The sequence below is a fragment of the Magnolia sinica genome, unplaced genomic scaffold, assembly GCF_029962835.1.
Source record: "Magnolia sinica isolate HGM2019 unplaced genomic scaffold, MsV1 ctg322, whole genome shotgun sequence".
Classification (NCBI taxonomy): Eukaryota; Viridiplantae; Streptophyta; class Magnoliopsida; order Magnoliales; family Magnoliaceae; genus Magnolia; species Magnolia sinica.
The window spans coordinates 13973-36643 of NW_026682808.1; the positions used below are offsets into that span (position 1 = coordinate 13973).

Consider the following 22671-nt stretch of genomic DNA (forward strand, 5'->3'; position numbering starts at 1 on the left):
AAATGAATGGACGGGTTAGATTTCTCACAAACAACACGGTGGACTGCATCCCAACGAAGGAACTTAATGAGAAGGGCTTTCCCAGGAAATTCGCGTCCCTATTCACCCTGCCACTAGCTCTATGGGCCCCACCATGATGTATTTATTTTATTCATGCTGTCCACCCGTTCTTCCGGATCATTTTATGGTATGAACCGAAAATGAGGTTGATACAAATCTCAAGTGGACCGCATAGTGTTGATTGAACGCACACCAAGGGGCACAAAAGTTTTGAATCAAGCTGATATATAAATTTTCCCTTGATTCCAGTCTTCATGACCTAATCAACGGGTTAGATGTCAAATAATCATTACAGTGGACCCTAGGAGGTTTTTAATGGTGGACATTCAATCATTATTGTTTTCCCATGGTGTCACTACAACAAAAAGCGGTATAAACGGCATTTGCGCTGCACGTTTATCGGCGCTAACGAAGACCCAACGACGGATATCATACCATATTAAAAAAAAAACTCTCTCACATCTCTCTCTCTCTCTCTCTCTCTCTCTCTCTCTCTCTCTCTCTCTCTCTCTCTCTGCAAGTCCACGACTCTCTCCTTCTCTCTCTCCTCTTTCTCTCTCACGGCTGCTTTGGGATCTCTCCGTAGTATCTAGATCTGCTACTCTCTTGTTTCCTAGGGTTTTGGATCTGTTTTCTGCACTCTGCTGCAGTTTGGTCTTCTGTTGCTGGTGAATCTCAGATTCTCAGGTATGATCTATTTTGGAATACTTAATTAGGAATATGCTTTGTTGAATACAAATCCCTAATTAGGGATTTGCGTTGTCCAATCCATTTTTAGGGATTTGCATTGTCGAATCCATTTTTAGGGATTTGCATGGTCGAATCCCTGATTTAGAAGTGCTTGTTACATCTGTAGATTCTCGAATCAGGGTTGTTGATGGTGTTGATCTGATTCACAAGTTCAAAGGTATTAGCTAAAACCTTCATATATTGTTCCTGTTTGTATCTTGTCCATCATTTTTGTTGAAACTGTTTTAGGATTTGAGACGAATCACCAGCAGATAGTCCATTTCAACAAACAACTGTTTTTCTATTGTCATGTTCTGTTGCAATTTTCATGGCGCTTCTTCAAATGTATCCTCGTTGGATGGTGCTAATGCACTGTTGATGTGGGGTTGGATGGTGCTGGCCCATTACGATGGGCCCTGCATGGCTCAAAACACATGGCAAGTACCGTATTGTCGAAACACAAGTGATAATTTCCCCAAATTGTCCATGGGCCATCACTCTCGGTCCGATCAGGGGATCCAAAGTTCTTTTCAGTCTTTGAATATGGAATGTCTCTCTGTTTTCATGTCTTTCTATTTTCAGGCGTTTGATTTGACAGTGGTTACCATGCATCCTCCCTGTGGAGATGGTTTTTGGTCATGGATGATTGAAGATGCCCACCTATCCCACCATCCAGATCATTTAAGATGGAGATGGCTTGTCTAATTTCAACGAACCTTACTCTGATGTTGTACTGACTTGCAGAATTGGATCATTTCCCCTTCCCATATTGCCGTTAATGACTGTATTTTAAATTCTTGTTACTCATCATAGTACATGTGGCTGTATTTTTCTGTGAATCTGAGCCGTCTGCAGGTGGGCCACCCAAATACAACCAGGAGATCTCAGCTGTTTGTTTATTCTCCTTTGAAAGTTGAATATTGCCCGAGTTCTAATAATTGTCACCATTTATCTAGTGAGTAGGATAGCATGGTTTTTCCATGGATGGCTATCTACAGCAGGACCCATTTGTATGTGCTAAAAACGTAGTAGATAAGGACACGCCATCATCTCCACAATAGAAAAACAGTTGTTTGTTTAAATGATCTGGATGGTCGCAAAGTATGAGAGCTTGATATGCGAGAATCCAGAAAATGCAGAGCAAGATCCTAACCACTGGTTCGTGGACACTTGTTTGTTGAAATAGGACTAACAGGTATTTTCCATTTTCTAACAGCATAACGAATGACCACTAATCCAATCTCCAGATAAATAATCAAATAATAGTGAGAAAATCTACATTTTGGAGGACTATTTATTGTACATGTTTTGTATCAGATGGGCATTTATTGATTTAAGTCCAAGCCCTTTTTCTTGGAGTCAATCAGCTTGCTATTTGAATTTGCCATTGTACATGTAGCATTCATGCATTGTGTGAGACATTCATATTTGATATTTAGCTTGTTCTTCAACCACTATTTTCATTTCTTCATGATAATTAATATGGTTGTCACAAGGTGTTTGAAGGAATTTTCCACAGACTTGTACCTCCCACATGGATCAGATTGGCGGGCTTGTGCTTTTTCTTCTTTTTTTTTTGCATTAATTCAAAAGGGTCGTTATCCAACTTTTATTAGGGCCAGAACATTTGTAAGAATTCACCGTTGATGGATGTTTGCGTAAATTTGAAAGGGCTATGATTCAACTTCCATGTGTCACAGTTCAGGGCCATTCATCAGGTAGAGCGCACTGTGATAGAGCCACAGTCATCCTAGAAACTTCAACAGTTCAAACTATATGATAGATCATGTTGAGCAGCTGACAATACTGAAGGTGCTTTACTCATATTTTCTATTGTGCAAACTATATGATCCGTAATTTATCTGTGTTAAGAATTTTGTTTTTCATACACAGGCTATCATTAACAACCTCAAAAATAAACTTTCTACTGACGTGCCCCTCACTGTTATGCAAATGACAATCGTCATCTGATTTGAGCTTACCATCAATTGCAAAGTATGATACTTGATATGTATGCATTCAAAGCTTGTACATGAGGCATGCATTAACTCGAAAGAAACTGATTAAATAAATGTAGTTTTTGGTTCACGGTGCATGTAAAATGTGACCTTACAATTTGGACCGTTTGATTTGAAGTGCTTGCATGCTGCATGCAATGTCCAAGTATTTTCAACTAAGTTTTTGGTTCATGATGCATCCACATTCTGAGCCTCATATGCTGCCACATGTAACCAACACTACAACAAAAACAACTATATACGACATTTGTGCTTTTCTTGAATTTTAGTTTTTATTGTAGTTGCATGAATCCTCTAACTTGTGTACCAATAACTATGTTTCTTATAGATTACATGTATAGACTGTCTAAATTGGGTGCCAGGTTGGCAAGGACAACAGGGTTTGGTGTCCCATCTGTAAGCAAGGAGAGTTGAGAGAGAATCATTATCTTATTTACTGTACTTGTTGCAAGCTTCAAATCGATGTCCAAAGCGATAAGGTGTTGTCCCAATTCATTTTGGTGCTACAATTCTCTATTTGTTGTTCTGTCATTTTTAGTGCTTAATGGAGAGCAAAACTGAAAGTTGTTGTCTATATGTTAAATTTCCAAACAAATTTTCAAGTTCTATGTTAGTATCTTCTAGAATTTCAGCTGTAGATTTTTTTCCTCTTTTTAGATGAAATTCAACATGATCTTCCAAATTGCATATCTTTGATTCTTAGAACCAATACAAGCAATCTCTTCCTATATAGCTCTACAAAGTAAGTCAGCGGGTTTCTCTCCATTTGTTTGCCAGGTATTATTCATCAATCTCTTCCATAAATAATTGATCTTGCTTAATTTATATTTCTGTCGCTTCATTTATGTGTTTTCCTAGAGAGTAGAGGCCCAACTTGTAACTCCTCAGAACCCGCTCTGCCGTAAGATATTACGGTGTATGACGGTTCCCAGTAGGTTAAGTTGCAAGTTATTATATAGAGTTGGTTGGATGTCTTTTATTTTTGTAAATGTTGTTAATAGTTAGTTGGATGATGAATGATACTTGTGATTGTGAATGACAATAAACAACTTATTATATATGGAGCCCCAACATGCCCACAATTTTTGACCTTTATGCTGACTTGCAATTGAATTCGACGTCCCAGATGGATCGGTCAATGGGTAGCTTTCGAAAGGAGGGTAGTTATAACCCATCAAATTTTTTTGATTGAATGGCTAGGATCATTCAATCGGTGTGAATTTTGGGTCATGACATATCCACGCTGCAATCTATTATCTCAAGTTATGGGAGAAGACAAGTATGGTCGTGTCCGCACTTATGGGTTAGGACCATCTCCATCTGATTTATGGGGTGCAACATCCAGCCAACAAAGGATGACTTCCATTGATCAAAGAAGAGATGAAAGATATGAGGAACTACATGCTGATATAGTCTCTCTTAAAGAAAATATAGCTGCACTCTCATCCTTAAGAGAAGCTGAAATGTCATCCCTTAAAGAAACTATGGTTGAAATCTCATCCGCAAGAGATGCTGAAATTTCTTCCTTGAAAGAAACTCTGATGAAATTGATAGCTACTATGAATAATGCAAACAATAACCCACCCACAGTATTCAGTGCTGCAGCTAGTTCTAACATGAACCAACCGTCCTCATCATCAAGCCATTGGGTGAACTCTCAGGTAATTATATTATATAAATGTCTTTATTTACATATGCACTATGTCCTAGATTATATATCGTTTAGTTGGTATTTAATGATTGATATTGATTTATCATTTGCAGAAACACTCGACGAATAAGGGGAAGACCACGAGTTGCACTAGCGCTGGGATAATTCCTTATACCAAGTGAATAGTTCTTTTATTATATTTTGATGTTATTGTGTTCTTAATTATATGTGGTATACGGATGAGTGTTTATTCAATACAATGCAGTTTGTCAAATAGTGAATTTTATTTTGTAGGATGTGACTAGAGTTCTTCTTACAAGTATTGTCAAACCCGGGGTTACTATTGCTAAAGGAATTGTTTTGAGCAAGGATCCGCTCACAAAAGTAGGGAGGCACGAACTTGGAATTGATTTTTGGGAAGTATTAATTCATGTGGCAATAGTACGGGAGGAGGTTTTGATAAGACCCTATGGACGATATAAAACAATTGGGGATGCTATTGGAACGAGTATTATTCGGCCCTCTATTATGTGTAAGGTCAGATTTTTTTTTTTTTTTATTTTCCATATACAATAGAATTTCTTGTACAAGAATGCGAGTACTAATTAATTTCTTTTTATTGTTTTGTTTTGTAGGTTTAAGGAGAGATGGATTGAGCTAAATGAAAGGATCTCTCTCTCTCTCTTGTAAATGTTTTATGTTTTGTGCATGGGTTTAGGACTGATGTGTGATTGGTTTTAGATAGAAAGTGTTTAACTCTCATTTTGGAATTTAGATTGACTTAAGATCCAATGCATATGACAGGTTGGGTAACTAAATCAACAAGTTAGCCAACATGATTTACTCTTGTTCTTATCAATTTTCTTTATAACTCAATGCAACTCTTGTTCTTTCCATGTTTCTTTACAACATTAATAGGATGGCGTTGACCTTTTTTAGCGTGTTTTTTGTGGCAGTGTTAGATGATGGAAGCCAAGCGAAGGAGAACAACTACATTTATGTAAGTATTATAAGTCTTAAGCTCCATTTGGTCATCACATCAATCTTTATGAATATAATTTTTTATCAAACCAAATGGATCTTAAGCCCCTTTTTTAACTCCGCCAATGCAACTACTTGCATTGCCGGTCCCAAGCCCGGGTAAAGGAGGAGGGAGAAAGGCTTGAGCGTCAAGGTGAGTTGTATCATTTTCTTCCATATTTCTTTAATGCAGCAATACTATGTTGAAATTTTCAGCATTTTTTACAGGTTAAGAAGTGGGTTGATCCAAAATTCTGTTGACAGTGTAATCTCTAATTGCTTTATGTTGATATTTTCAGCATTTTCATATGTATGTTACCCATGTTAAAATCTGAAACTTTCAGATCATATGACTGAATTGTTGAAATTTTATGTTTCAGGGACGATCCTTCACAGAATTTGATAAGATATGTAAGTGCAAGTTTCTGGATTGTTGAAATTGAATTGAAACTTTGAGTTTCTTCTGAGAATTGCTGGCATTTTGTTTAGTATCATCTTTTTGTTGATTCGCTTAACTCCTTTACTGCTTCTAACACAAGCAAAACCCAATTGAAATTGGTGAACTTTTGGCTTGTATTATTGGTTTCTGTTGGTTTGTAATTGCAAGGTCCCCTTCATGGTTACACTTGTAATTTGTTTTCTCTTTCTGTACCAATTTCTTCTGGTTGAGGTTTACGAATGTTGCAGAGGCACCCGAACCAATGGAAAGAGATTTCATGTCCCAAATCATAGTATCGTTTTTTCTCTTGACCATTCAATTTCTTTGATACAATGTTCCAACTACAATACATGTTTATTTATTTTTTGTTCTTTTTGGTAGCAGAGATACTTGTTGGATTCTTTTGATTACACAACTGGCTCAAAGTATTTGTTGAAGTCAACCTACATCTAGATTTGGAGGTGTGGAGAAAGAATGTGCTGCTCTCCATAAGTAACCAATTTGCCATGCTAGCAGATGTCTGGCATGTACATGAGCTGCCTTGTGCATGCATGTGTTGACAAAAACCTATAGTACCAAAAGGCAAGAAAGAAACAAGATAAAGATCTTTTGCTTTTTCTGCTTTTACCTTTTTTCAAATTGTTGTATTGAAAGATGAATCTATTACTCATGAAGTGATTTAAATATTAAGGTTTCCTTGTATGTAGCTTTTAGTCGATAAATTTTAACCAGTTGATATTTCAATGGTCTTTTCTTGTCTGTATCCTTTTAAATCATTCACTCTCTTACTCAATTTGTACCACATTCTGATTTTGCAGAGAGGAAATGATGTTCTGCATTCACCAGTGACTATGCATATTTAGTTGTGGAGATTGAAGGTGCTAAATTGTTTATTGATAATTATATTAATTGACAGGTAGAGATGGATGAAGGGACCACCCAAGCTGTTGATAAGGTCACAAAGACATGGATGAAGGGACCACCCAAGTATCAACTTAATTCAAAACTTTTGTCGACCTAAGAAAATTTTAATGGTAGGCGTCCAATCACCACTGTTTCCTGCGGTGCAGTTCACCTTAGATTTGGATCTGTCGCATTTTCTGACTGGCCTAAAATGAGCTGGTGAAATACATGGAGGGCATGGATATAATATACATACATCATGGTGGGCCCCACAAGGATCCACTATGATCCACCAAGCCACTTCAATGACACGTGTCATTTCAATAACCAAAAGTCTCCTGCTTGTACTTTTGCTACTATTTAAAAAAAAAAAAAAAAAAAAAACTTTTGTTGATTCGGTTGTGCATCCAAACAAAGCTTAAATAGATATAAAATATTGGTTTTATTGAGCAGAAGTAAGGTCTAAGTCTTTGTGATATCAAAATAGAACTCTTTTGGTTTGGGTCTTGGTTATGTGAGAAAAGGGTTTTTCACTTTCACCTTTATTGTATGGGTATGCTATGGTAGGATTTAAGCTAGCTTGTTGGTTAAAATGGTATTTGTTTTTAGTATGTAGACCATTTGCAAGTGAGGATTCTATTTCAGGAAGATTGACTATATTTATTTTTGTAGTATGACTATATATGCTGCATTTTGATGTTTCTAAGTAGCATGTGTGCTTCTATAGATTGGTCATGCTGATTATGGTTCAGCTCTAGGAGAGTCTCCTAAGTTTGCATCTGATTATGGTCAGTGTTAAACTTTTAGCCATCTATCTAATTCTTTGTACAAATATTACCAGGCATCATTGGCTCGACAGCAGCAGATGTTGAAAGCTCAATCATTGCAAACTGGTTCTGATATGAGGCATGCCATGGCGGCTTCTGCTCTAGATGGAAGTAATAGGTATGGTTCTATTGATGGCATGCTTACTGTTTGACATTAATCACTTGAAATCCTTGTTTACCATGTATTGATTGATGCAGTGATGTTGAATATGTTTCCTTTTCCTTCCATCTGTTGTTATCTTCGTAAATGAGATGTGTCAACCTAACTTCAATACATGCTCGGTAGATTAAATCTTTGTGAGGGAAAATGGTGTCAGCCCTATGCTTTTGGGGGTGTAAAACAATGTAAGAACATCATTAAATTGGCTCCAGTTGAAAGTCTAATAAATTTATTTTTCGACCAGCCTAACATCATGTAATTCTAATACTATTTGAATGACTTAGAACCATTTGGTTCTTTGGTGGAAAGCTTTTAGCCCTTTAGTGAAATTGGTGGGAGCTGCTTTGATGGTTTTGTTCATCTTTTCTGGTACAAAAGTGGAAGCAGATGAATCAAATCACAAGTATAAGCCCTTTGTATGCAAACAAAGTGGGTCTTTTTCACAATCCAAGGTAATCTTTCTTTTTTTTATTTTTTCTTTTTGGGTCTTTTGAAAATTATGTGGATCTGTATTTATCTTGTTCTCTTTTCCCAAGACAATTTTTAATGAATTTATTTTTTTTTTCTTTTATAGACCCCATACTATAAGTAGAGTAACATTGTAACCATGGTTATGCCATTGATGGGAAGCCACGTAAAGCGCCGAAAAACCAACTTCCATGGAGCAGCTAAGGACTAGCCTGGTTCTGGCTATCATAGGAGCAATTTTCAAAGGGCTAATGGTGGGTGATCCACTCTTCTCGTTGCATACAAGTGGGGCAATCCAGAGTTCAAATCACTTCAGCCTTTTGACGCCACTCGTGCTAGGAGTAAGACCATATAGAGGATTTGTTTTTATTTATTTATTTACATTCAAGACCATTTATTGTAATATTTTTTTTTATTGTGTGGTAATATAAATTTTGTTTAATATTCAATTTTATTTGTATTGCATCATTTTTATGTTTCAAATATTTAAAAAATACAGGTTTTGATTGAATTATATATAAAAAAATAAAAATAAAAATTACTAGCATGCTAGGGCCTCACAAATCCATACAAAGGCTTCTAGTGGCGCTTGTGTAGAAATCTTACGGCGCTTTTTCGCAAGAAAAAGTGTCCACAAAACAATTTTACTGGCGCTCTAAGTGATTTTTACCGGTGCTTTTTCACGTCGGAAAAACAGACAGTTATTGGCGCTCAGAAAGGCGCCGATAGAAGTTACATAGCGCCGCCAATACTTTTAGTGACATACCCATTTATCGGTGCTTGACTAGCGCCAATAATAGAATCGCCGGCGCTTTTAGGGACTTATAGCGGCGCTTGTGAGCGCTGCTAAAAGTCTCATTTGTTGTAGTGTGTGGTCCACCTGAGATTTAGATTTACCTCATTTTTGGAATCAAACTCTATAATTATCTTTCAAAATGGATGGACAGCGTGGATAAAACACATACATCATGGTGGGTCCACATGGCACCGGCCACTAGCGAACTTGATAGTGGCAACATCACCAGCCAAACCGCGTCTATGCCTAAGGGTCTGTTTGGGCAGTGGGATTAGAAGGGATTAGGTGGGATGGGATTCAAAAAACATAATTATTACACATGGCAGGGATTGTCCCCTGTTGCCCTGGGATAAAATTAATGCCATGCTTCGTTGATAATACGGTGGTACATTGAATGGATATACCCATCATCATTTGAAACTACTAAGAATAACACATGTGTTATATCTAAACCGTTCATTTGTTTTGAAACCTCATTTTATGGCATGGGCCTAAAAATGAGGTAGATCCAAAACTTATGTGGCCCCAAAGAAGTTTTCAACAGTAAGTATTTAATCCCCATTGCTTTCTATGGTGGGGTTCACTTGATATTTAGATTTACCTGATTTTTTGGCCCATGCTCTAAAATAATCTAGATAAATGGGTGGACGGTGTGGATATAGCCCACACATCATGGCGGGACCTACACAACTTCTCAAACATTGAGTGAAATTGGTATGGGACCCAATGCAATTCCATTTAATGTAATTCCAAACTTTTCCATTCTTCCCAAACATGGAGTGGAATGAATCCCATCCCACCTAATCCCTTCTAATCCCACCGCCCAAACAGACCCTAAGGGCGTGTTTGGCCGGACGTATCCCATGGGATTTGGTGGGATGGGATCAATTTTAAGGTAATGATGGTGGTGTCAGTGAATTGTCTTAAGATCCATGGGATTGCTTATATCCCAGACAAGTTCGCTGGGTCTGTTTGGCATCCAGCGCCCGGCCAAACACGCCCTAAGGCTTTCGCAGGAAATCCGCGTCCCTAGCTACGGCAACAGTACCATATTTATTACATTAGGCCCGAACTGAAATAAGAATCTACCCGTTTGATTGGGCTTATTTTCAACTACCCAAAACGTTTATACGGTGGACCTCATTGGGTGGGAGATACCAAAAGAATACTACAGATTCAAATGTGTCAACCCTTAACATTCTTCAAAAGATAAGAAGACTGTCCATATGAGAATAAAATATTAAAGGATCAAAAGATTGAAATATTACAACTCATGATCTTTTAACTATAATTTATCCATCATCTGAGTGTGGCTTAGCTTGGATCGGTAAAATATACCAAGATCATATGGCTAAAGTTCCCACATTATCTTCTTCTTTGTTTTTAAATTCTTTTATAGAAAATGAAATCATTTTTGCACATAGAATTACTCTTTTTAAGTAAAACAACTAACCAGCCCATGATATTGTATATGTTAAATCCACTCCATCCATCTGGTATATATACCCCTTAATGTTGGGCAATGAAGAAAATAAATCAGCCATATCCAAAATAGAGGTGGGCCCTGCCACAGTGAATGACGGGGATGGGATGCCAATCATATGTTTGTGTGGGACCACCATGGTGTGTATATTTCATCAAATCCGTTCATCAGGATTTACTCGCTAGGATGAAGGGAAGATACCAAAATAAGTCTCATCCAAAAATCAAACAGGCGACAACTCAAGAACTTGTAAGGTTTAGGTATAGTTTTACTTCTTTTTTTCAACTAGTGTGGTCCACATAAGATCAGTCTGATCTTTTGCATTTATCATGATTGCAGGATTTTAGACTAGATATACGGAATGAATTTTACCTATCAATATGGTGAGCCTAAACGTCTTAGAAGCTTTTGACTCTAAGCAAAATACGTCTTGTATCTCACGAGGAACTAGAGCTGTACATCCAGCCGAGTCGAGCCGAACTATGCCAAGCTCCTAATGTAGCTGGGTTGGTTGGCTAAAGTAGCTCGTTCTACCCCAAAATCATATATTTTACGTCAGCTAACTCATTCCGGATTGCGAGATACGCCCAATCTAAAGTCCAATGGTCTAGATCACTTCTGTCGTCGACCGGGCCTTTTCTGATCCATCTTGGCCATGAAACTGTCCGCGACCCGCTCTACATCACAAACAAGCACAAATGGCGCACAAAACATATACGCAAGTGAAAATTTCATATTATATATATATATATATAGAGAGAGAGAGAGAGAGAGAGAGAGAGAGAGAGAGAGAGTCGAGGTCTGAGTCAAGTTTCGAGCTTCGAGCGGAGTCGAGTTGAGCTACTTGCTGGTCAACCTCAGTTTATTTTTTAATGAGCTAAGTCAAATAAGCCTCAGCCCATCCTAAATCCCTCTTTTGAATTGAGGCGATCTAAGCTAAACTAAGTCAAGCTAAGTGAGCTTTTTAAGCTAGCTCAACTTGTGTACAGCTCTACAGGGAACATTGTTGGATTTGTCGAGACTATATCCATTTGGTCTGGGGTTAGATCGGGTGATCCACACCATTTATATGATGGTCCCCAACGTGAATTGGGAATATCTAAGCAAAACTCTCGTAATGGAATACTTCAACCCTTCGATCATCTAACACTTTTCCTTTGCATATTGGACAGTCTGTTGAACTCTTATTTTGTGGGTCATTAATTCAAAGTTAGAATTTTCCAATATTGGAGATTTTCAAGGAAGCCACCGCTTCTGAGTATCTAATCAGATCAATGGTTTGGATAACCAAATCTGAACTAGATCCAACCACTATACTCATTGGACTCCAATCTATTGGACTCAGATCTATGTTGGTTTTGATTTTTAGTGTATTGGAATTTCAATTTTGAAAATTCAAAGAGTTTTTGGTCCAAATAACCTTGTACTATGACGTAGTCATCGCAAGAGCCTATATGGACTAAACATAAGAATTTGTAGCCTTGAATCCATTTTTTCATTTATTTTTTTTTAGAGGATGAAAATGCCACCCTGTCATAGTTGTGTCTCGTATGGCGGGCTCTCGTCTCAAAAAATGAAAGGCCTTTTAAAAAGGCATGTGAGCCCCATCAGAAACTTAAATTTAGCCCACCGGCCCCTTAATCGATCTGCTCCGTTCATTTTAATCGGACAATCGTGAATTCCAATGAGGCTTTTTTCTATTTTCTATTTGAAGTTCTCTATGGCCCATAATTACACCAACATTTTGCATTAATTATAAATTTTTTCCTCATATATAGTTCATCTGTGATGAATTTTGCCCTCAAATTTGGACCGATGACATTAAATTAAAACCCCTTACATGTGAAAGAGATGGATTTGCTTCAAGACAACCTAGTGGGCCCCACAACAACCTTAGAGCACATTTTTCATCTTTTTCAAGATAAAAATGTGCATTTGCTACAGCTGCTTCTCGTACAACGTTACATGTCTCAAAAGAAGAAAATGGATTTAGAATGGGTATTTTCAATCCCATAAAAATAGGAAGAAGGCCCGTTCCTTGGTCGATCTAATCCGTTAATGTTATTCAGGACTCCCTAGGTCATCGAAGGGTGTTGATTTCATCTTCATCCAAGATCATTATGACCATCAATAGAGATACGATGGACTTTCCTCTCAGAGTTGTTTCCTCTTGTGTGGTCCACCACTGAAGTCTTCTTCCCTCATTTTTTAGTGCATCCCTGAAATTCTTCCCCCCAACTAATGGTCATATTGAATTTCAAAGGAAATGCACCGTGAATCCCAGAGAAATGATCTAAAAAACTACATGGATTTTAAAAATGCCAATTTTGGTGACATTCGAATTTATTTTTGGTAGTTATGTTGGTGAGAGGAGAGCACCAACCTTAAAGGCAATTAAGACCATTGTGCCACCCCGTGGGACCTACTCCGGCGAGCATCGGATGTCATTCTGTCCATTCCGTTGAGTTTCCTATGACTTATTCAATTTATATTTTCACGGGAATGGGTATACTCTCCCACGACAATTTTCCTTTTCCATGGGTCTTACCCTCATTATATCTTTCCCCGGGCAACATCGACAAAAAGGTGGGTGTAACATCTATTGTATGTATTTCTTATCGACTAAAACGGATCCATTCCAATGGAGATCTCGTCAGAGAAACACAAAGGAGATTCATATGGACTAAGCTTAATGATGATTTTGAAAAATGACCCAATCCACGTTCCAATATGCGACATGTGAAGTGTTGTTATACATGCGCTACCCATATAATATGTGACATTGCTTATCTTTGAGTGACCTACACTTTTATATGACGTCATTGCTTATCTTTGAGTGACCCACGCTTCAATATGTCATATATCCTAATGTGTCATATAAGATATGTGTCAGTTTCATCTTCAAGCACCTCTACATGTGTCACATGGCCACTGTCCATTTTTAAGTGCTTCACATGTGTAATGTGTGTCAATGCACGACATATGCAGCACGTGTCACTAACCACTTTTATCTTTAAGCATTGTACACATGCCAATGTGCCACATGTGCGATGGGTAAAACCCCTCATCCTTAAGAGTGTCAACATGCCATATGCTCTAATGTGTCAACATGCAACCTTCATCTTCAACACATGTAAACACCCTACCCAGGGTGAAAGAGCTTATATGAACACTATGTGACCCCTAGACCCAAGCCCAGACTAGGCCCAATTTAAAACTCAATCCAAGCCCAAGCCTAAGCTCATTTAACATTAGGACCATAATAAAGTAAAGGAAACTAATAAAAAGGAATAATCAGACCTCACCAAGACTCATATGAACGTTAATTTTCATAATATTTTATCACGTGGTAGATAGAAAAGAGAGAAATGAAACCCCACTTCGAGAGTCCTACTCAAGCTGAAATGACCCTTCTGTTGTTAGTTTTCTATTATGACGCTCTATACCAAGCCCCTTAAACAATAAGGTGTTGCCAAGTGTCACACCATACCCTCAACCAATCACAGCCTCTCAAATCCTTTTTAGCCCGTAAACTTTTTCAAAATCACAAAACTTTCATCCCTCACACCTATAAATTCTCCCTCCTCTTTATTTCTAAACCATATTCCATTCGTTAATTTCTTATCTCTCATCTCTTACCTCTTATCTTCATTAACCAACAACCACTCATCCACTAAGGAGAGAAAGAGACTGAAAGGAGAGGAATTGTCACGCCCTGAAATTTGATACTCAAGTATGAAAATTCTGATCCCGAGTTTCCGAGTGTGAAGCTAGTAAAAATGTACATAAGCGAGTTCTCACATGCCCACGTAGTCCAATTAATATTTACACATAATTAATAATCAGATTAATTTTAAATCAGCGGCATCAAATGTTAAGTAGAAGTAACTAAACTTAGAAATATATGGCTAATATTCAAAATGTACAGTTACAAAAGTGGTGTCCACCCAAATGAGGACTACACAAGCCATAATATACTTGTCCAAAATGAAAGAAAAATATAAAGAATTCTGCTTTCGCCCAACACTCCTAAAACATCACGACGGTGAAACGAATCGATTAACGTCTGTTTATCTGAGATATCAATGATACCTACATCAAATATATCATTTGTTTTGTGTTTTAAAACACTGTTGTAGGTAGGAGTGAGTAACTAACTCAGTGGTACCATTTTCTAAGTTTCATATGTTATTAACACAATCAAGCATATGCAATGATAGCATTATAAAACAAAAACTTTCTAATTTAATTATTTAAATGCATGGATGATATGATGATATGCGCAATGGTTATCTCATAACACAACCCAACAATATTTACCATGATGATGCCAGTGAACACAACAGTCGTAAACTTTTCACACCGACTTTCTTATTAATGAGGATGTTAACATATGCGCAATAGTTAGCCCACAATATAATAATATAATGATACGCATGATTAGCTAAGTATTTATTACTTTCAGTTTAAACAGCAGGTTGGCGACACTAGAATACCTTCATTCTATTAAAAGTCGTTAAACGGATCCATGTATCTCGTGGCGGTATTTAGCGGCCCATCACTAGTGTCCCTCAATCTAAATTTAGCTTCATCACCCAATAATCCATATAACTTAATCTAATTGATAGTAAGACTCGTCATCCAAAGACATTCACAATTAGTGAAAATGTCGTCACCTAAGCCCATAAATGTGAAAAAGGCATGTTACCCCATATCATTAAGAACATAGTTAGGTTGTGGCATTCATCGGTGCTCGATGGTAGCTACAGGGAGGCTCGTCACCTAATGTTTTAACATAGTGGGTTTGTCACCTAATGTTTTGCCAATTTAGCAGGCACGTCACCCCAGCATAAGCCAACAACTAGGACACAGTGTCTCATACCACCATGCTCAGCTTATGAGTCTTTATAGGATCGTAATACGCAACGATTATGAATGGACATAATCATGAATAATAATAGTATCTCAGATTTCATTAAATGTTATACAACCACCAAACATAAGAATGATTGAGCCATATAATGGACTGATCCGATCGACAATGGAGGTCCCCAGATAAAACTGACATTGAGTGCAGAGCATCCCATGTAGTTCCAATTACTATTGGTCATTTGTGTTCAACATCGGTCAACCAAATAAGTTTGGGATAATCAACCCAAAGTAAGTCATTCACTTTCTTAAGCGATTTGTAGGACTCGATCCACACAATAACAATTTAGATTTGCAATACATAATCATAATCACAAAATAAGTTAATAACTTCTGCCATTTATCTAGTACAACTGATTTGCATAGTAAGACAATACAAACTAGTTGTGTAGGATAACTCGAGCAATCCTATAATGTTATAAAATGTCCTTATTGACCCATCTTGTACATGTGAGCCCAGTAGTTTGGAGATCCAAACCGTTGATCTTATGAGACCAACCAAAGATAAGAAATACTCCAAAACTCTTTCAGGTCAAAACATCTTACAAATTGAATTATCGGCATTTCCTGTGGATAATTACTTTATTTTTCTTTGATTGAGCAACTGATTTATGACACATCAGATAAATGGTCTGGATCACCGAATCATGGACCAATTTGTAGAGAATGGTTTATTTAAGGCACTAGATCTTTGAACTATGACCTCATCTATAGAGAATGGTTCATCAAGAAACCACACTCCAATGGTTCTAATTATTAGACTACTGTTTAATCCAGATCATTTAAACCTATAAGAAAATGAAAATGAAGAGAATTGCCATATTTTTCAGGATGATTGAACATGTCTGCTACCGGGGATCATAAAAACCATCATAGATGAATCTGCTTCCAGGTAGTGAAGACTGGATTTCAGGCAACAGATTTTTGAGTTTGGCATTGTAGATGGTAGGGTCTAAGTTATGTTCTTCAATGCACACCCATTACAATGGGTTCTTAAATTTTGTAGTTATTTGAAATGGGACACAACTGATCAATGCAAGGCCCGACACGATAAACTTTCGACCATCGAGATGGTATAATTTCTTCACATGATAATAATAGAAAATGTGAAAATTAGAAGCATTTTGAAAAGCAATCAGGCCATTTTTTTTATTTTAGAGGGTGAAGAATTTGGTAGTCCACAAGAACTACAGCTCTATTAACTCGCTCGACTCAACTTGAAAAAACTCCACTTGACTCGACTTGAAATTGGGTTTGAGCCAAGTTGAGCTTGGATAAAACAAATAATATATCACGATGGGCCCCAAAAAATTCCTGACAGGACCATCTGTCTCTAGTAAGGTCCTGGTGGGGGTAGTATCTAATTCGTGTTGCAGATTAGCTTGTCATTGGAACCAAATATTCATATGGTAGGCCCACCTAATGAATGATAAGATCTTAGACAGAGAGAAAGAGAAAAAAATTGAACCTCGAGTTGATTACGTAGCATTTCCTATAAAAAAATCCTAGTACGCACTAATGTTATGAAACTGTGACCTCCTTGAAGGAATATCATATCAATTGAATAGAAAGTCATTAGTCTCTGCACTAATCAATATTAGTGCATTACTAATTATATTATTAGCCTCTTGATCACCTACAATCGACTTAAGCCTATTTATATAGTTCTTAAACATCGAAAGCCGCCGCGACACCGGTATCATGTATGCCGCTACCATGGTCAAGTCATCGATACCGAAACCCACCGATGTGATGCTAACACCTGTCTTGATCCCATCATCCAATAGCAATGGATTCAAGAACGGTGGTAGTGATTTCTTGATACCCAACTTGGACACCAGCATATCGGGCATCAGCTGTCTGTCTAAGAAGTGGCTCATGGCCTCATAATCAGGGTAATCCACACAGTATGGTGAGTAATCAGCCTTCAATAATGTATTAATGTAGTTGTTGTTGTCGATGTTAACTGTTGAATCATTAAAGATTAGAACGGCGAGAAACTTTGGTGGCGAAGTATCGAGGTCATGGCATGCAATGATGGTATGCAGAAGAGGAGGATGGAGAAGAAGATTCTAGCCATTGTTATTTTGTGGGTATTTGGAGGCCGGTATAGGCTTTTATTTTTATTTCGTGTTGTCTGTAAATTGGGACACGGATTTCCTGCGCAAGGATGCTGGGTGGGGTCCACCATGACGTTTTTGAAAAATCCACCCCATCCATCAATTTTAGTAACTTATTTTAGGACGTGTGACCAAAAATGAAGTGTATCCAAAACTTAACTGGGTTATACAAGAGGAAATAGAAGATATTTAGTGAACATCATTAAAGCATTCTTATGACCATAAAAGTTTTGTATCAGGCTATCTTTTCAATGTTTTCACTTCATCCCATTAGGAATGACCTTATAAATGGTTTGGATAGCATATAAACATCAAGGTGGAGCAGTTATGTAATTATTATTACTAGATTGTTAATTTATTATTATTATTATTAAGTTGTATATTAAATTTTTATCGTTAAATTGTTATTCTTAAATTGTATATATATTACATTTTAAAAGTAAATTATATATTAGATTTTTTTCTATTAAATTGTTAGTTGTGTGATTGTTATCGTTAGATTGTTGATTTGTTATTATTATTATTAAGTTGTATATTATATTTTTATTATTACCGTGGTCAAGTCATCGATACCGAAACCCGCAAACGCGAAGCTAACATTGGAATTGATTTCATCGTCCGATAATAATGAATTCAAGAACGGCGATAACGATTTCTTAATGCTCAACTCGAACACTAAGATATCGAGCATCAGTCGTACATCTAAGAAGTGGCTCATGGCCTCATAATCAGGCTAATCCACACCATACGGCGAGTGATCAGCCTCCAATAATTTATCAATATAGTTGTTGTTACTGATGTCGACAATAAAATTGTCGAAAATAAGAACAACGGGGAACTTCGGTGCAAAGTATCGTAGTCGTGGCATGCAATAATAGTGATGTACACGTACAAGAGGAGGATGGAGAAAAAAATTCTCGTCATTGTTATTGTATGAGTATTTAAGGGGGGTATTTTATTTATATTGTTTGGATTATGCAGTGGGTATAAGTGTTTAATTTGGAAAGCGATTAGCTACAGATGCGAATTGCGTCCTATCCCCACCCGAACAGTAATCCGTCCGGGTAGGGCTTTATGTGGCGTACCGTAATGTAAGTGTTTTATCCACGCCGTTCATCACTTTTCTCAGATCATTTTAACTTATAATCCTAAAAATGAGGCAGGTCCATTCCTGTCACGCCCCAGACTCGGTAACCGGATTCACAAGGAACCCGATGGCCGGTTCTGGCCGCAACAGCCTCCGTAGTACCCCATTCTCGGCTCCTGAAGCAGGTTCCGATCCTGGGATCCTATAAGGAGGATTTTCATAACAATATAACCATTACGAGCACACCTAAGATCATAACAAGTAAATCTGAAAATAAAAAAGGCACATATCACAAAATTCACTATGAATTTGAACTTTTACAAGTTTACATAAGGTCCAAAAGGACATACATAAGATAATACAAGAAAGAAAGGAAGGATGCAATATAGGGTCCTCAAGCTCAGCTCTAATCCAAACTCTGCCACTGCGACACCTGCCTAGGATCTCCTGCACGCATCAATCGTGCATAAGCTTATAGAAGCTTAGATGGTGGTGTAAGTGTGTGATAATAGTGCACAGAAGAATAATAGGAGATACAAGAAGGAGACATGCTCAATGAGAATATCACTAGCCTTACCAAGGCTTATCATGAATATGATACAATGAGTACTAGACGCCATACCAAGGCAATGCATGAAGGGGCTTACATAACCAATACTAATGCAATGCAAGTAATGCCAGTGCTCATAACCAAACCGTATGTCAAGTATATTTCCAATCATAAGAAAATCACCAGGGTCCATTACACTGCTGGATGACTGCCGCTCTACAGACCCCGCACAGTCAAACGAGCGTAAGAGACCTCACTACCCGCCTGTGGACAACCAATCACCAGCAAGGCCTGACGGTAGCGGACCCATTCACGAGCTGGTCAGACTCAGCCTAGCAATGCCCTCTTACATCAGGCGAGTAAGGCCACACCCCTATCCAACCGATTACACAACAGTGGGAGTCGCGGCCTAATGGTATAAGGCCCTCGTGCGCTCATATATTCCACCCGGTCACGGCGTTGGAGCAGATCCTTGGTACCATGGAAGTTTTGAGAATTTCACCCATGGGCATCCTATGCACCCGGTATGCTCAAGTAATATTTTCGGTGTCCAAACATGGCCATCCACGATGTATCTGTGGAGGCTACAACCCTAATGAAGCAAGGGTGATAATGCTCATATATTATACAATGCCAGATGCATGAATCACACAATCAACTATGCATCAATTCCAAGCATCCAACATGCTCAAGAGGGAATATTACGTCCCTCGAGAAGACAGCATGCAATGCCCAATGACACAATCATAACCACACACACAGTGTTATTCAAGCATACAATGATGCACATGGGCCATGAAGATGGGTCTAGGCGCATCATGCGGCGATATACAAAGTAAATTACATTCCTCCTATCCAAGAAGGAACCAAGACTAGGTACTTAGACAATATCCATAAGGAATTCCACCTCTAGTGGGGGCCCATTTACCTGGGGTAACCCATGAGACTAAGCATACAACTACGGGTCTAAGTAATATAGAAATGATCCTAGCAACCGTCTAAGATAAGTATCCAATCACTCTTAAATACAACCGGACCTAGAGGGGTCCATAATGGGGACATTTAACCACCATTCCCCAAAAAGGCATATCAACCATGAACTATATGGATAAAAGGCCTAAGGCCTACACTTAAAATAAAAATAAAAGTAACCACTTACATATATTTCTCATAATAGGCCATAGAAAGATAAAATATCACTTTTAACAACATGGGCTCTGAGAGGGGAATTAAGGCCCAAGGCCCAATTCCCAATGGCCATAGAATCCATACATTAAATTGGACTTGGTGGGCAGCCCGCATACACAATATACGGCCAATAAAAATAGGTTTAAGTTTGGATGAAATGGGCCCCACTACATCAGCCCAATAACTAACAATTTAAGTAGGCAACTGAGGGCCCAATACTATCCTTACCTCAGCCCACAAGTCCATCAAAATGGTGGAAGTCGGCCCAATGTATGGTTGGGCCAAGCTGGGATGTCCCTGCCCAATCTGGGCTCACTGGATGTCCCAAAATTCTGATCTTAAGATGGGGTCCTCATAAGATCACTAAAAGTGACCCAAAAGAATGCATTGATTAAGCCCAAAGATTATAAGAAAGCATAAGCATATAACACGTACACAAGTTCTCAATATGGTGAGCCCCACAGCCAAATAAAGTTGTAACCATAAAATTGTACATCGAAGGCCCCTTGATAAACTTTTGGACCGTTTGACTTCCTAGGCCTGCTAAGGTCCAAAAATTAGTTGAGTATGTGAAAATAATCTCATGAAGGCCAACTATACTCACTGGGGGATCCCACCAGATAGAAAGTGTGTATATATCATGAAAAGATCAAGTGGGCCTGCTACTAGATTGTGAGTCCAGCAGCAACCCAAGGCAAAGAGTGCTTCCACAATCGGGAGATCCAAGGCTTGGACGGCCTGGACCAAACATGCATTAAGGTAGGTTCCACATACATGCACATTGAGCCTTAAATAAATGGCCTAAGGTCTATGGTGGGCCTTTAACCACCCATAGAGAAGCCTATGAGCTTACCTTAGGATCACCCAGGAGGACATCTAACCTCAACTGGTTTCCAAGAGGTAACTCGCCACTACCCATATAATGAAAGATTTAAGGCCTAAGCAATGTGTGGACTAGTAGGCCATACACCAAGCCCAACTCATAGGCCATATAGTGGGCCCTCAAGTAAGGTTTGGGCCCAACCACAAAGGTCATAATTCCACATATTGTGGTGGGCTTCATGGGCAGCCCAGTAATTCATTTACTTGGGCAAGTTTCACATTTAACACAAGTGAGTTGGGCCTCACTTTTGGCCTAACTATAGGGTCAGTTTAGTGGGCAGCCAAGGGCCCGACTTCTTGTGTATCATTGCCCCTAAGCCCATCACAATAGATAGGAGAGTATAGGCCCAAGATCAATGGGCCTATCCAAAAGAACTGAGTCCACAAGGCCTACTTGCTAACACAAACATGCATATACTATATCACATAATGGGCCCTAAAGAAATGGCCCAAAATAAAAGTCATCCAATTCATACATTATGGTGGGCTTGAGGGCAGCCCATAAACCCAAGAATACACATAGGCAAGGCCTATACTGACAGTGTGAGCCTTGCCACATCAGCCCAAAGACTTAGCAAGGCCCTCCACAATATACATTTATGTGGGCCCCGCAGGTCAGCCCATAATTAAGCATTTCATGAGGGCATCACGGTTAATAAATACACACGGTTAGCCTGTAGACGGCCCGTTGGGCCCATGAAATAATAAAGTCAGGCCTTGCATGATCTTGGGCTCAAGAAATAGGTTTCCAGCCCATTGGGCCTATAAACTACCAAAAATCTGGTTAAGGCTAACCCCCACATCACCACAAAGGTGAGCCTTAAGAGCCACTAATTACACCCAAAAATATCTAAGGAAATAAGGCAAGGAGTGTGTGCAATACTCCCTTAAATCTGGTGGGCCACAACAGCTCCAAAACAATCAACTATGGACCAAATTTGGGCCCCTTACTGGAATTCCAGCCCACCCACTTCCTGGGCCTGCTGGAATCCAGAAATTTATGTAATTCAGATGAGTTACTAGCCCATGGTGACCCACACATATCACAGTGGGTCCCACCGGATGAGAGGAAAATGCACAACACACATTAGAAGTGGGCTATGCCGCTGGAATACAGGCCCACCAACAGCCCAAGGTAGGGGCGTCCCGTGGTGGGTAGTCCTACGGGCCTAAGTATCTGGCCCAAAACTGACCCAAGTTTACAGGCCACACCATGGTCAGTACAGGGGCCCGATGGCCATGAAAATTTACAAGATGGTCCTCCCATAGGTGGACCACGAATCCTCAAAATTTTGTGATTTTTGGATGGACAGACCATCAAGAAAATCTGGTGAATCGGGACACCTGAACGTGGTGAGCCA

The 22671-nt window shown here is 38.6% G+C and overlaps 1 protein-coding gene across 1 annotated transcript; it reads left to right on the forward strand.

Annotated features, from left to right (window-relative positions):
* Window positions 1-4126: 4126 nt before the first annotated feature.
* On the forward strand, window positions 4127-5681 carry LOC131236226 (uncharacterized). Its single transcript, XM_058233360.1, has 2 exons — window positions 4127-4468; window positions 4572-5681. Exons 1-2 carry the CDS (start codon window positions 4163-4165, stop codon window positions 4638-4640), a joined length of 375 nt encoding a protein of 124 aa, XP_058089343.1. The 5' UTR covers window positions 4127-4162; the 3' UTR covers window positions 4641-5681.
* Window positions 5682-22671: the final 16990 nt, after the last annotated feature.